This window comes from Barbus barbus, assembly GCF_936440315.1.
Source record: "Barbus barbus genome assembly, chromosome: 15".
Lineage (NCBI taxonomy): Eukaryota > Metazoa > Chordata > Actinopteri > Cypriniformes > Cyprinidae > Barbus > Barbus barbus.
In genome coordinates, this window is record NC_136743.1 from 4,729,888 (window position 1) to 4,743,116 (window position 13,229).

General features: G+C 35.7%; 1 protein-coding gene across 1 annotated transcript; it reads right to left on the bottom strand.

The window, feature by feature from the left end:
- Positions 1-923: 923 nt before the first annotated feature.
- LOC306881426 (signal-transducing adaptor protein 2-like) lies at positions 924-12,781 on the bottom strand. The gene is made up of 11 exons (XM_079435526.1): positions 12,632-12,781; positions 10,936-11,007; positions 9,748-9,867; positions 8,699-8,755; positions 5,933-6,084; positions 5,165-5,296; positions 3,735-3,804; positions 3,545-3,647; positions 3,335-3,430; positions 2,664-2,795; positions 924-2,385 (listed from the first exon to the last, which is right to left on the bottom strand). Exons 1-11 carry the CDS (start codon positions 12,731-12,733, stop codon positions 2,330-2,332), a joined length of 1,092 nt encoding a protein of 363 aa, XP_079291652.1. The 5' UTR covers positions 12,734-12,781; the 3' UTR covers positions 924-2,329.
- Positions 12,782-13,229: the final 448 nt, after the last annotated feature.

The window sequence follows — 13,229 nt, forward strand, 5'->3', positions numbered from 1 at the left end:
GACGCCCCTGAATATCATATATTATGTTGTTATAAATATCATATATATTATGTATGTGTCCATATTAGAGATAATCACCATGTTTAGAATGAAACCATCATATTATATAATAAAATATAATTTGTTGTTACTACTGTAAATATATTTTCAATTATTAGTCGATCTCCTTCAATACTTTCAGAATCTTTACTTATTAAAAATATTTTATTTCTGTATTTTAAAATGTATTTTTTTTACATTAACATATTGTAATGACAGTAGGCCTATATTTATTGAAAAAAATTAAGCAGAAAACAGTAAAAACTTTACTAAAGTGATAGTTTTTAGTATTGACTTGGACAATGTTAAACAAAACGGAAGATACCCCATGCTGGTGGGCTCCTTGCATTTTTAAACAAAATAAACAACTTGATTTTCACACAAAATCTGTTGCTCCATGCACTGCCCGCTGGGTAGGCTCTAGGCATTTTAAAGTTAAATATAGACCTAGACTGTGTTTTATGAATCAAAATAACAATGAAATGTTGAAGTAAACGTTGAAGGTTACTGACACCCCCTGGTGGTCAATGTAAACACTGACAGGATTCCGATTCGCCTCTTGAAGGGGTTTATTTTGAATAAATAGTTAAAAATAAAATAAAGGTTTTGAGTGTTACTTGTATATTAGCTAAACCTCCTCTAAAACGGTCCAAAAAAAAAACATTCGTCCCCGCAAAAACGAGTCCCTTCTTTTTCAAATATTTTCTTCTTCTTTAACTTCTACACTCTCCTGAAATTCTTATCAAAAGGTTTATACTCACCACAAAATGGTGAAGATCTCTGGGTTTTAGTTACGTTTTCAGTCGCAAAATGGCAGCGATGAGCTGTTAGCATGAAAACAAGACAAACACTCAGTTCACAACAATAAAACTAGAAAACCGGGTGAATTCTACAAAATTTTCCCTTTAATTCCCATAAATATCACAGTTATAAATAACAAGAAATTATTTTTACATCACATGAAGACATACCTACAAAGTCACAGTAGCACCATGCATGTTCATAAAACTGATAAATGACAGCTGGTCGACCAGAAACACAAATGCAACCGTCTCTCAACCTAAACGCTTACAAATCTGAGAAAAACTCACCTCTAGAAGGCTGAATTCTCCTTTATGTTCAAATACCATTTTTATGAGCGCAAAACTTGCTTCATAAACATTTCTCCTGCAAATGTGTCCAAAAGCATCATACAAATTTTAAAACACAACAGATCTACTGAGATACTAGGAAGCAGGGTCAAAAATTAACTTTTGCCACACCTCTCAGTTTATGGCCACAAATAATTCCTAATGGTCATGAACTGCTTTAAAATTATTTGATCCAGTCATGAAAAAACCCCAGCTGAAACCAGCCTAAGATGGTTGGCTCATTTTAGCTAGTCTTCCAGCCTGTAATAGCTGGTTTAGAGGGGTTTTAATCTTTTCTTTAGCTGGTCAGGTTGGGAGACCAGCGTGACCAGTTTAGCCAGGATGGGAGAGCAGCTACGACCAGCCAACCTTGCTGGTTTTATAACCTTTTTATAGCAGGCTTGGTAGATGGTTTGTCTTTACAGCATGTCACTTTCAGCAGTGAGAGTCAACAATTCAATTTAAATCATGTATTAATTTCACGTTCCTAATAAAGTTACTGTTTTTATTCGCAATCATGTGGATCAAACAGCAGAGCATTGCCAAGGTCATGGGTTCGATTCCCAGGGAACGCACTGACCGATTAAAATACAATCAAAGTCACTTTGGATAAAAGTGTCTGCAAAATGTATTTGCTTTTTATCAACCCAATTTATATGCACATTTGGCGCTTGGCGAGTGTTAACTTTGGACCCTACCTTGAACCATACCAGATTCACAATCATCTGAACATTTAGATCACTTCTCTCCAGTTCACAGTTAGTGTTTGATTAAAACCAGTAATACAAGTCCTTCATTTTAAGACAAGTTTGATGTGCTTCTTTCTTAAATGTGTGGAAATGTCCTCTCGACTCATGCTTTGACAATAGAAACCTGAGTGTTAAGGTCTCATTAGTAGAAAAGAGAGATTTTTCCCATTTAAATTTCAATCTCAACAGAAACGGTATCATTCTGTGACGGTATTATTATGAGGCAGGATAAGCTGGTGGACCTCGGCTCTCATGTTATTAATAAAGCCAAATAAAGTGGCATTGTTTAAGTCACACCGAGGGAAGAATGTGGATTACAGGGAGTCCTTGTCCGTTTAACAGGACATCAGTCTTTATTGGAAGGCACTGGAAGAATGAGACGACGAAGGGTGGGCAGAAACGAGGAGGAAATCACTCTTGACTGGTCCGTCTCTTCTCCAGTTTCTGTTTGAGCTCGTCTGTGAGGCCTGATGGGAAGAAAACTTAGTCTTATAGTCATATTTAAATACACAGTCATATTTTCACCCTCGTGTTCTGTTAATATTGATTTTACTTTCAGTATGTCTGGGGTTTGTGAAAATGTAAAATTTAATAAATGCTTTTCAAAAGAAGTGTCTTCTGCTTACCAATGCTGCATTTATTTGATAAAGAACATTGTAAAAACAGTAATATTAAATATTACTACATTTTAAAATTACGGTGAAATTTTATAAAGAGTTTTGGAGCTGGAGCCCTGGGGTCTTACTCTGAGAGAGCGGTGAGGGAGACAGAACCAGCCTTCTCATGGAGTTGGATGGAGAGCCAGACGGGGAAAAGGATCTTGGTGAGGAACTGGGAGATCTCGTCTGTGACCGCAGCGACCATCTGTCTGTACCTACTGAACACACACATACAAACTCAGTCAGTCAGTCTAGAGAATCTGGGGTGAACAAAGCCTGTACTGTATATTGATCTGGATAAAAGCATTCACTAGTTCACATTGACAGTGTACAGCCCTACATCTGATGTTCACACATCGCCAGCATTTTCTCAGTGTTATGCAATTCCTACAAGCCACAAATTGCTCAAACACACAGACTGAGACTTGTTTCATACTTTTGCAACAAGAGTCATAACAGCATCCAAGTGCAACTGTTCCTGCATGTTGTTTAGTCGGAGCAGTGAAACTAGCATAACAGACTATTCATAAGTCAAATTTGTGCAAAAAAAAAAAAAAAAAGCATAAAAACCTGTGGGGTTTGAACCTTCGACCTTTCAGTCAGCAGCTCTTTTCTAGTACCATTTTAACCACTAGACTACACTATCATAGGAAGCTGCAGCAATACTGATATATTTTCTGGCATTTATCTCTCAGGATATAAACTAATGGCAGCAGATGTAGTTGTGTTGAGCTGTGGAGCATGAGATGTGCGGTACCTTGTTTAGGTGGCAGTGATGGAGCTCGAGAAAGAGGTCCAGTGGGAGCACAGTGCAAGGTTCGCTCTCCATTCTCATCATTGGATGACACAAACGCTACAGGAAAAGGACATTTAGATGCTGAATTCAGATTGTGTTCATTTATAGTCAAATTTAATGTAGATGTACAGATTGTGAGCATATTTGTGTATGAACGTGTTTTTTGCATACTGATGTTCTCCTCATAAGGTTCTTCTAGTATAAAGGGCTGAAGAGTCCCAGCGGTCTTCTCCACCAGTGCGTTGATAACGTCGTGCAGTGTGGGACAGGGGATCTGCAGGAAGGGACAAAATTAAAAGGAGGACTGAGATTTCCCCACGGTTGGGGTTTTCACGCAGATTCTATTTATTTAGAAACATACTGGGTTTTCCACGTCGATGATGTAACCACCCTGCTGCTTCTGTGTCACTCTGTAATGCCTGAACACTGATCTGAAACAGCAAAAAAAGAGATTGTTTATATATAAAGACACCAACATGACTCTATTCTGATCCAGTGCAGTACTGTTACGGTCAATTGAATCTTAAACGATTACAATTTTTTTCCGTTAGTTGAAATAAAATAGAAATAAAACAGAAATATTGCCCTGGCAATTATCAGAAATAAAATGTTTAATTTGTACTAAATTCACTGCAAAAAATGCTTTTCTTACTTAGATTTTATGTCTTGTTTCCAGCCAAAATATTGAAAAATTCTTACATCAAGAAAGATTTTCTAGACGAGTAAAAATGAACGTCTTGTTTTCAGAAAAAACATGTCAAAATTAAGCGCGCAAAATAATCTGCCAATGGGGTAAGATAAATATGATTGTTTTCTGTTTGAAATAAGATTCTTTTGTTTACCCCCATTAGCAAATTATTTAGCTTGTTCTAAGAAAAAACTAAATTTTAATTTGTTTTAAATTAAACTAAAAAAAATCTAAGAAAAGCATTTTTTGTGCAGTCTATAAAATAAAAAGAAATTAAGCTAAATAATAATAAATAAAAAAAAGACAAAAGCACACAAAATTACTTAAATCTAAACTAAGATTCAAATAATAATGTCATTATACAAGCTGATTTAAAAATAATACTGTAGTACTGCACCGATCCAGTAAAGACATCATAGTGAACTAATCCAGTGAAAGTATAAATCCAGTTCACTTCGAAATCTACTGATTATCACAATAGACTTATTATGACATCATAAAATCCAAAGATGATATAATAATGTATAAACCCAGGGAAAATTCAGTAACAATGTCCATTTATACGTTCACGTTGGAATCCGGTGATTGGATTTTATGATGTCATCATAAAGCCATTATGACAGTGAAATCCAATATGATGTCACAATGGGAACTTATATTTCATAGTGAATTAGTCTTAAGAATGAATTGCACAAAGCCCAGTGGAAGAAATTTAAAGATGCCAGATCAGTAAAACAAACAACGAAAAAAAGTCAACTATAATTATATTTAATAAAGATTATTATTTTCCACTAATATCTTTGCATGCTTTGTAAATGTTATGCTCTATATTGGTCTCCTGTGCACTACATTTCATGAGTATTATTTTATATAGTGTGCAGAGTTGGCATCTTTTACAAGCGTCTAATTAGTCATGAGGTTCAATGAAACCAATGAGGTTCTATTTGGTTTAGGATGCTGTTTTAGAAGTCAGCTGTCTAGGTACACAGTAGACAGCAAGGCATCTTACTAGGCTTTAGAACAGCTAAAGTGTATTGTTGGCAGTTAATGGAATGCTCTCAATGATAAATCACACAGAGAGAGAGATGTTTGCGTGTTTTTACCCGTTTAGGTCTTGTCGTGTTGTGACGGCGAGTGAAGTTCCATCCCGGCCTGGTCTGAGCAGCATGTTCCCGCAGTCTGGATGTCTTTCTAACAACACCTCGGCTTCAGTACGAGAGACAGGCCTGAAACACCTGCCAAATAACAGACAGAAGCACAACTACATAAACATTTGCCTCAAGCATCAACTAAGAATGAGATTATACACACCAGTTAAGCATGTAGTAGACTTTGGTAAAGAGAGCCTAAAAATGACTAGGATAATCTACAAAGAGAACAAAATAAAATGACCTAATCCCAGCCGAACACTGTTTTTATTGAGTAACGAGAAGTAAAACCTTAGTAAGGAGTGTCATTTTAACAAGAAAAAACGTGATAACAGTAGCAAATAGTGTGTCAATAGATAAGAAGTTATAAATAACACATCAACCACAGCGCATATACCTCATAAAACATACACCTTCGAAAAAAATCCAAATAAAGATATCATATATTCGAGTTTGGCTCCATTTTGTAGTTCTGCGAATTGACATGAAATTACATCTATATGGAAGAGGCTGTTTTTATTGATTATTTTTATTGCTGTGCAGGACGCAGAGTAAATCCATGAAATTTTTCATGCGTTTTATCAAGTAGGCAGAAATCCTTTAGAAAAGTAAATGCCCTACTCCTCGTATTAGATTACAAGTGATGCTTTAGCTATGTATAAACACTCAGAGGCTCAAGAATGTCTCCCACAAACACACTCGCTCACATAAACAGATACTCACGCAGGTATTTCCCCCACCAGCGGGAGCGAGAGGGGGGACGAGGGCGCTCTGGAAGAGGAACGTGCCTTTCGACGCATTTTTTCTTTCTCCACGACTTCCTTCAGCATGTGCAGCTGCCCGGGCAGGAGGGTGAGAGTCGTGGGCACAGCCAGCTGGAATCAAACGCAAAGCATGTGTCTTTCTGATTTGCACGGTTAAATATACAGTCCACAGTGAGGCTTTATGCACAGGGACTCTGATCTCTTTATCTATAAAAACATGAGCAAAATCAGAAGCGTGTGGGAGGGGTTTTGGAGGTGTTGAACTCCAGCCAGTGGATATGATGGTGATATGTTGTTTTTATAACACTTGCTCATGTATTATGATGGACGGGAAATTTACTTTACTACACGTCTAAAGTCCAACAAAAACATTCATATAAACTGATTTGATTATAAAATAGATTAAAAAAAGTTAATTAAATTTCTTGAGAAATCAAAAAAAAAAAAAAACATCTACAATATTATCAACAATAAGATTTAACAAAGTCTGCAATAGTCTAAAAAATAAAAAACAAGTAAATAATCTAAAATAATCCCACGTCCTGTTTTCCCAAAAAGCTTTTCTTACATTCACTCCATTGCATTTCAATTGTATTTCAAGTCCCAAAAAGCATCCATATAAAGTAATCAAATTATTAAACGCTTATAAAAACAGTGTGAAAGAACAATATATCAAGACAATCGATATTTGATTTAATTCAGCTGATAATGGTATCTGATAAAGAGAAAACTAATTTATCTAGTGTCAATTGCAAAGTCTACCATCAGAAGTGTCAATAAATGGTGCAACCGCAGTGTCATTTGGATATATTTAAGTAAATATTATGTACACAACAATTTAAATGTGTGTATACCTAATTTAATGTCATACAATTTTCAGAACAGTCATTTTTGGATATACACTAAACTGTCTGACATCAGCAAGATTTTTTGAATGTTTCTGAAAGTCCCTTATGCTCACCAAGACTGCATTTATTTGCAAAAATGCATTAAAAACAGTATTATTGCTAAATATTATAATTTCAAAACCACCATTTTCTATTAAAATACATTTTAAAATGTAATTTATGGAAGCAGAATAATGACAATAGTTTTTGAAACGAAGCATGCTGAATTCCACAAATCGAAAAAAAAGATGCATTGCAATTAACAGTGCTTGCATTTTAATGCCTTGTATTTCCAGGGCTTGCATTTTTAGGTCCTGAAATTTAACATAGTTGTTTTTTTTAAGCTGTGAATATTTCAATTCAAAATATTTCACACACATTTTCATAATTAAATATTCAATAATTCATATTCACCTTACAGAATTCACTTCCAAAATATTCAATAACACCTCAAGCTGAAGCGAACTTGAGTTCTGCAGCAGGACAATGATCCAAAACACACCAGCAAATCCACCTCTGAATGGCTGAAGAAAAACAAAATGAAGACTTTGGAGTGGCCTAGTCAAAGTCCTGACCTGAATCCTATTGAGATGCTGTGGCGTGACCTTAAAAAGGCGGTTCATGCTCGAAAACCCTCCAATGTGGCTGAATTACAACAATTCTGCCAAGATGAGTGGGCCAAAATTCCTCCACAGCGCTGTAACAGACTCATTGCAAGTTATCTCAAACGCTTGATTGCAATTGTTGCTGCTAAGGGTGGCCCAAGCAGTTATTAGGTTTAGGGGGCAAGCACTTTTTCACACAGAGCCATGTGGGTTTGGATTTTGTTTTCTTCAAAAACGGCATGTTGTGTTTACTTGTGTTATCTTTGATTAATATTTACATTTGTTTGATGATCTGAAATAGTAAAGTGTGACAAACATGCAAAAACATCAGGAAGGGGGCCAACACTTTTTCACACCACTATGTGTTAAATTTAGGGACCTAAAAATGCAAGCCCTGGAAATACAAGGTATTAAAATGCAAGCACTGTTAAATGCAATGCATTTTTTTTTCTCGATTTGTGGAATTCAGCATGCTTTGTTTCAAAAACTATTGTCATTATTCTGCTTCCATATAATTCATTCCTGTGATGCAAAGCTGATTTTTCAGCATCATTACTCTAGTCTTCAGTGTCACATGATCCTTCAGAAATCATTCTAATATGCAGAAGAAACATTTCATATATATATATATATATATATATATATATATATATACACACACATACACAATATATGTTCTTTTTTTCCAAGATATTTTTAAATTTCTTGTAAGATAAATGTCTTGATTGTCAAAATGGAACGTGTTCTTGTGGAATAAAAGAATTTACTTTTATTAACCAAAAAAAAAAATCATACTGATGCCATACATTTAACCAGTAGTGTATATCAAAATAATATCAGCTACCTTGCTCTCTAGATAAACATATCAGTCTCAAACAAATCATAAGTCGAACTAATTTTTTCTAAACCAAAAGAAACAAAGGTCTCTGCTGCATTGTTTGAACATGGTCATAAAACGCAAACTCTGCAGTTCAAAGGTCTCAGATCTCATTAACAAACACAGAACAACATTATTCAAGATGATATAAAGAATAAGCCTGACTGGACTTCATTGCTCTGTAAGCGTTTACTGACATACAGAACTTGATCTAGAGTTTCTAGGGTACAATAACAAAATTATAGCATTAAAGTAAGCTTTTACACAGTTTTTATTATCAGAGCATAAACTCATCTGTGAGACTAAAGAATGTGTCAACTTCTGTTAAAAGCATTTCCTCATTTGTTTGAACTTACATCTACGACAGAGTAGAGAAAACCTTTCCACAGCTCACGCCCCTCCAGATTTGGAGCCTGAGAAGAAAGAGAGAGACATTGACGTTAATTATATAACTAATAACTATAATTCAATGCAATATTTCCTTACACTACTGCATGACATTAGAGATATTTAGTATCTCACAGTCAATTAGATCTCCATTTACATTTATTGATTCAATCAATGCTTTTATTCAGCAAGGACGTATTAAATTGATCAAAAGCCACAGTAAAGAACTTACAATGTTACAAAATACTCCTATTTCAAATAAATGCTGTTCTTTTAAACTTTCTATTCAACAAAGAATCCTGAAAAAATGCATCCGTAGCATGCATTTAGATAGAAAAGGATGGGGATTACAGAAAAACGCATGTGAAAATTTCGGAGTCAACGTCATTGCGACTGAGTCCGAAATTTTTGCATGCGTTTTTTCGTAATCCCCATCCTTTCCTATCAAAATGCATGCTACGGATGCGAGGTATGGAAGGGCTGCTTATGGGGTTCATAAGGGGAAGTATTGTATAGTACAGTGTTTTTGTACCTCTTTGTGAAGGAAATATCTATACAATCTCTCTAGCAGACCTCCGATCGGCCCTAATTCTGAATGCAGAATAACCCAAGGGTTTCCTGAGCAATGTCTACAGCATATTCAACGGCTGCACTGTTTAGTCTTGACCTGACCATAATATGACCTGGAGTTGTCTGGAAATGTTCCTACTGGCATCAGATGTGGTGAGAATAAACAGGAGTAAAATAATGGCCTGTGAAAGCGAAACTCTCTACAGTGTGTCGAAGGTAAATTCCATTTGAAGAAGTTTGTGAAGACATGGATTTGCTCATACAGAAGTGAGTGAAGGTTGAGATGCACAATTGGACTGAACAAGCATACAAACTGGAGCTTATTGTTTCAAGAAAGCTCTTGCCATTTCGTGTGCCAAGCACATCAGATGGTCTGTGGGTGTGAGGCTGAGATGAAGGGCATGAGGGGAATGAGATGTATGCATACTGACAGATATCTGATACTCACAGTGAGTTTGATTTCTCCATCCTTCATGCGGAGGTTCAGTCTGGCTGCCTCCAGATTCCTATCACGACTTGGGTCATCGATCAAAGACACAAACCCACTCAGATCCAACTTCTCTACATACTAATCAGAAAACACATGCAGAGCAACATTTAAAGGAACAGGCTACCCCAAAACGCCTTTCTAATCATGACTGATTTTTCTGAAACACAAAAATGCTTTGGGCAGAATTTCTAATGCCTATCATTTCATTTTTTATTTTTTTGAAAAAACAAGTCCTATTAATAAATAATAATTAATAATAACGTACAAAAAATGAGTATATAAATATAAAAACAATACAATTATTATTATTATTATTAATACAGATCACAGTAAAATTACAATGCTTATATTTATGGCTGTCTTAATTTCTTTGCTTTCATATGTTACACCATAAGACCTTGTGCTTTGGAGGAAATTTCCATAAACCATTTAAATAATATTTTTCTCCATATCTCCAATTTCCATAATTCACATGGTTAATACTTTTTCTGGTTGGAAAAATTCAGAAATATATAGAAATATGAGAGAGAAAAAACAAACACATTTTTGTTTTTGTTCAGTGGAAAACCGTAGCTTGGAAATTCTGCCCAAGGTCTCATTTTGTGTTTCCAGGAAGAATGATAATCCAGGTTTGGAACAGCATGAAGGTGAGTAAAATGATAATACATTTTTTTTTTTTTTTTTTTTTTTTTGAGGTAAACTATTCTTGTAATAATTAAAAAAAAATAACTGAATAGCCACAACTCAGAATAACACACCAGAATAAACACTTTATAAGTGATCACATTCCGTGAATATCTATGTAAATATTAAGCTCCCACACAGTGTGATTTTCCAGCAAACTTTGCATGTTACTACTAATAGATAAACCTATCCATCCACAGCTGAGGTTATAGAGGTTGAAACGGCTATATCCATGGGTTCAGAATGAAAATCAACACTGAAAACACAATTAAGTAGAGTCTGATAAAACTCCTCTTTGCCATCTGCTCTCTCATGGCTAACTGCGTTTAATGAGTCGATAAGGTTACGATGGACTTCAGACTTGAAGGGGATTTGCAGAAGAATGTCCTTCTAGATCCTAATGCTCCTGATAGAGGATTGTATGTGGCAAACATCTGTACAGTCCCTGAATATATCACTTACATTTGTGTCCTTAGGGTTGTTGAAGAAGTACAGCGTGTTTCCACATAAACAGGTCCATAAACGCCGAGCTACCTGCATCCAAAGAGAACAAAAGCCAAAATTCCCATGTCTGGTCTTTAAGTAAATATAAGTTATGCATGTTATAACTCAATTTGCATAGTTGGACATTATTGGGGTATATAAAGACATTAAAGTGATAATAAATCATCTCTTTCTGAAGTCAGGGTGCTTAAATGTGTGTTCAGGGCTCTAACACATAATTTTGACATGCTAATGCGCTGCCAGTGCAGTAAATGGTAGTCGTCTCTGCATAGATTACGCCTCTTCTGTCTGTAATTCTCTGCTCTGTCTGGCTCAATCCTGATCTCAGTGGCAGCTCATGGCTCCCCGGGGCACAGCTTACACACACACACACACTGACCCGGAGCACAGCTGTCCTAAATCTGAGACCCACCCCCCTACACACCCCCATCACACACGGTGCACCTGAACCCCTCTCACTATTCCCTCCTGAATATGCAATCTGGGATTCATTTGTGTAAATGGTGCTTAGTCAACACCATTTTTTCTTTAGTTTTGAACTAAATATAATGTTTGTCTGTACATTGCATTGTTTAATAGCTATTGCATATTAAGAGTTTTACATACTAAAGAGTATAATACATATAAAATAGAAAATATAATGTAATATAATAAAACAATTAATATGGTCACTTAAAGGGAAGATTACATTTTATTCATTACTCACAAAAAGTAAGTAATAAAACATTTGTATATACATTGTATTGATTTGTAAATATTATTGTATATTACATTTTATAAAGTGTGTGTTTATATACTTAATATTTATGCATTATGGATCAAATATATATATAATTTAGTGACACCAAAAAAAAAAAAACCCACAAAATAGATATTACATGGGTCCAATAATATCTAGAAAGCATATTTTTATGGATGATATAATGCTGAAATAAAGTCAATGAAATTAAACACTTATTTTGCGTAGTATGTCAGTGCATAAAATGTGCATTATGCACTGACAGTAAGGTCGGTATAAATGATTTCTAAACTGCAGTATTTATTAACCAGATTAATAAATCCAAAAGGTCTCAAAGTTACATGAAAACAGAATTTGCAAATGTGCACTTTGGTAAAAGTCATGCACTACTTAAGACTTTCAAAAGCATGCAATATTCAGTCCTAATCTATCAATTGACATGATGCCACTGTCTGCAGCAAGAGATGCATCTCACTCTCGCGTCTATCAATGAATGCCTGATGATTAAAACACGTGATGGATCATATTAATCACACACTTCGGACTGCATGTGGTCTGCATTAAGGCGTGTCCACTACTAGAGCAGCTGAGAAGCAGCAGAGAATTTAAAACACCAAAAGACAAAAATAAGAGCTCACATATGAGTTATGGCATTTAAAGAGCTGTCAGACAGCTTCATAAGACATGGCACAGAGAAACGCCGGCTCATTCATCCATTTACGTTATAATAGAAATGCACAATCAATATTTGAGTGGTCACTTGGCAAACGAAATAACATTCAGACAGCTGATCCATGCAAACCTCGCCCATATCCACACAATGCGCGCGTGCGGCATATGCCATGCGTACCAGACGCCGCTGCGCGTATTGATATAATCAGATCAAGTGTTTGACATGTCATAATGTCCGCTTACCTTCTCTTTCGCTCCTCTTTTCTCCAGGTAGCCCTCGTAATAACAGGGCGGCAGCTGCGCTCTAGTGCTCCCGGTGCGAGGATTCGCGGGCGCTGCCGCCATGACTCGAGCAGCTCTGCTCGGTACTGACACACACACACACACGGACAAAGAGCCGCTGGATGATGCTACTATCCGGGAGGCGACACGCCTTCTTTGGGCGAGAGATGGATGGCACTGGGTCTGCCCGATTAATCTCCTCACTGACACGCATTCAGCTGCACAGCACGAGACTCAGTATGGCATCTGATTACATTATGACCCGCAGGCGCACGCACTCCGTTATTTGGTGGAAAGTTGTTTATAAGGTTATAATACTGCTCATTTATTAATGCCCATTTCGAAAATAACAGTTAATTTTACTGTAATTCAGTTAGAGCTGAAGATTATATTATAAACAATTACATAATATTAGAAATTATAATAAATAGCTATAATTAAAAAACTCTTATGATAAAACATTACGTAAATTATTTTTATTTTATGAATAACATAGTATTAATAACAAAATGTTTAAATGGATACACACAAAATTCTAAAATTTATAAATTATTAAAAT

Bases quoted from the DNA above. Each gene is read 5' to 3' on its own strand.
- LOC306881426 (XM_079435526.1), bottom strand. From the start codon at position 12,733: ATGGCGGCAGCGCCCGCGAATCCTCGCACCGGGAGCACTAGAGCGCAG. The intron at 11,008-12,631 runs GTAAGCGGACAT...CTTTGGATGCAG, and splicing joins AAAGAGGAGCGAAAGAGAAG to GTAGCTCGGCGTTTATGGAC. The intron at 3,805-5,164 runs GTAAAAACACGC...TTGCTGTTTCAG, and splicing joins ACACGACAAGACCTAAACGG to ATCAGTGTTCAGGCATTACA.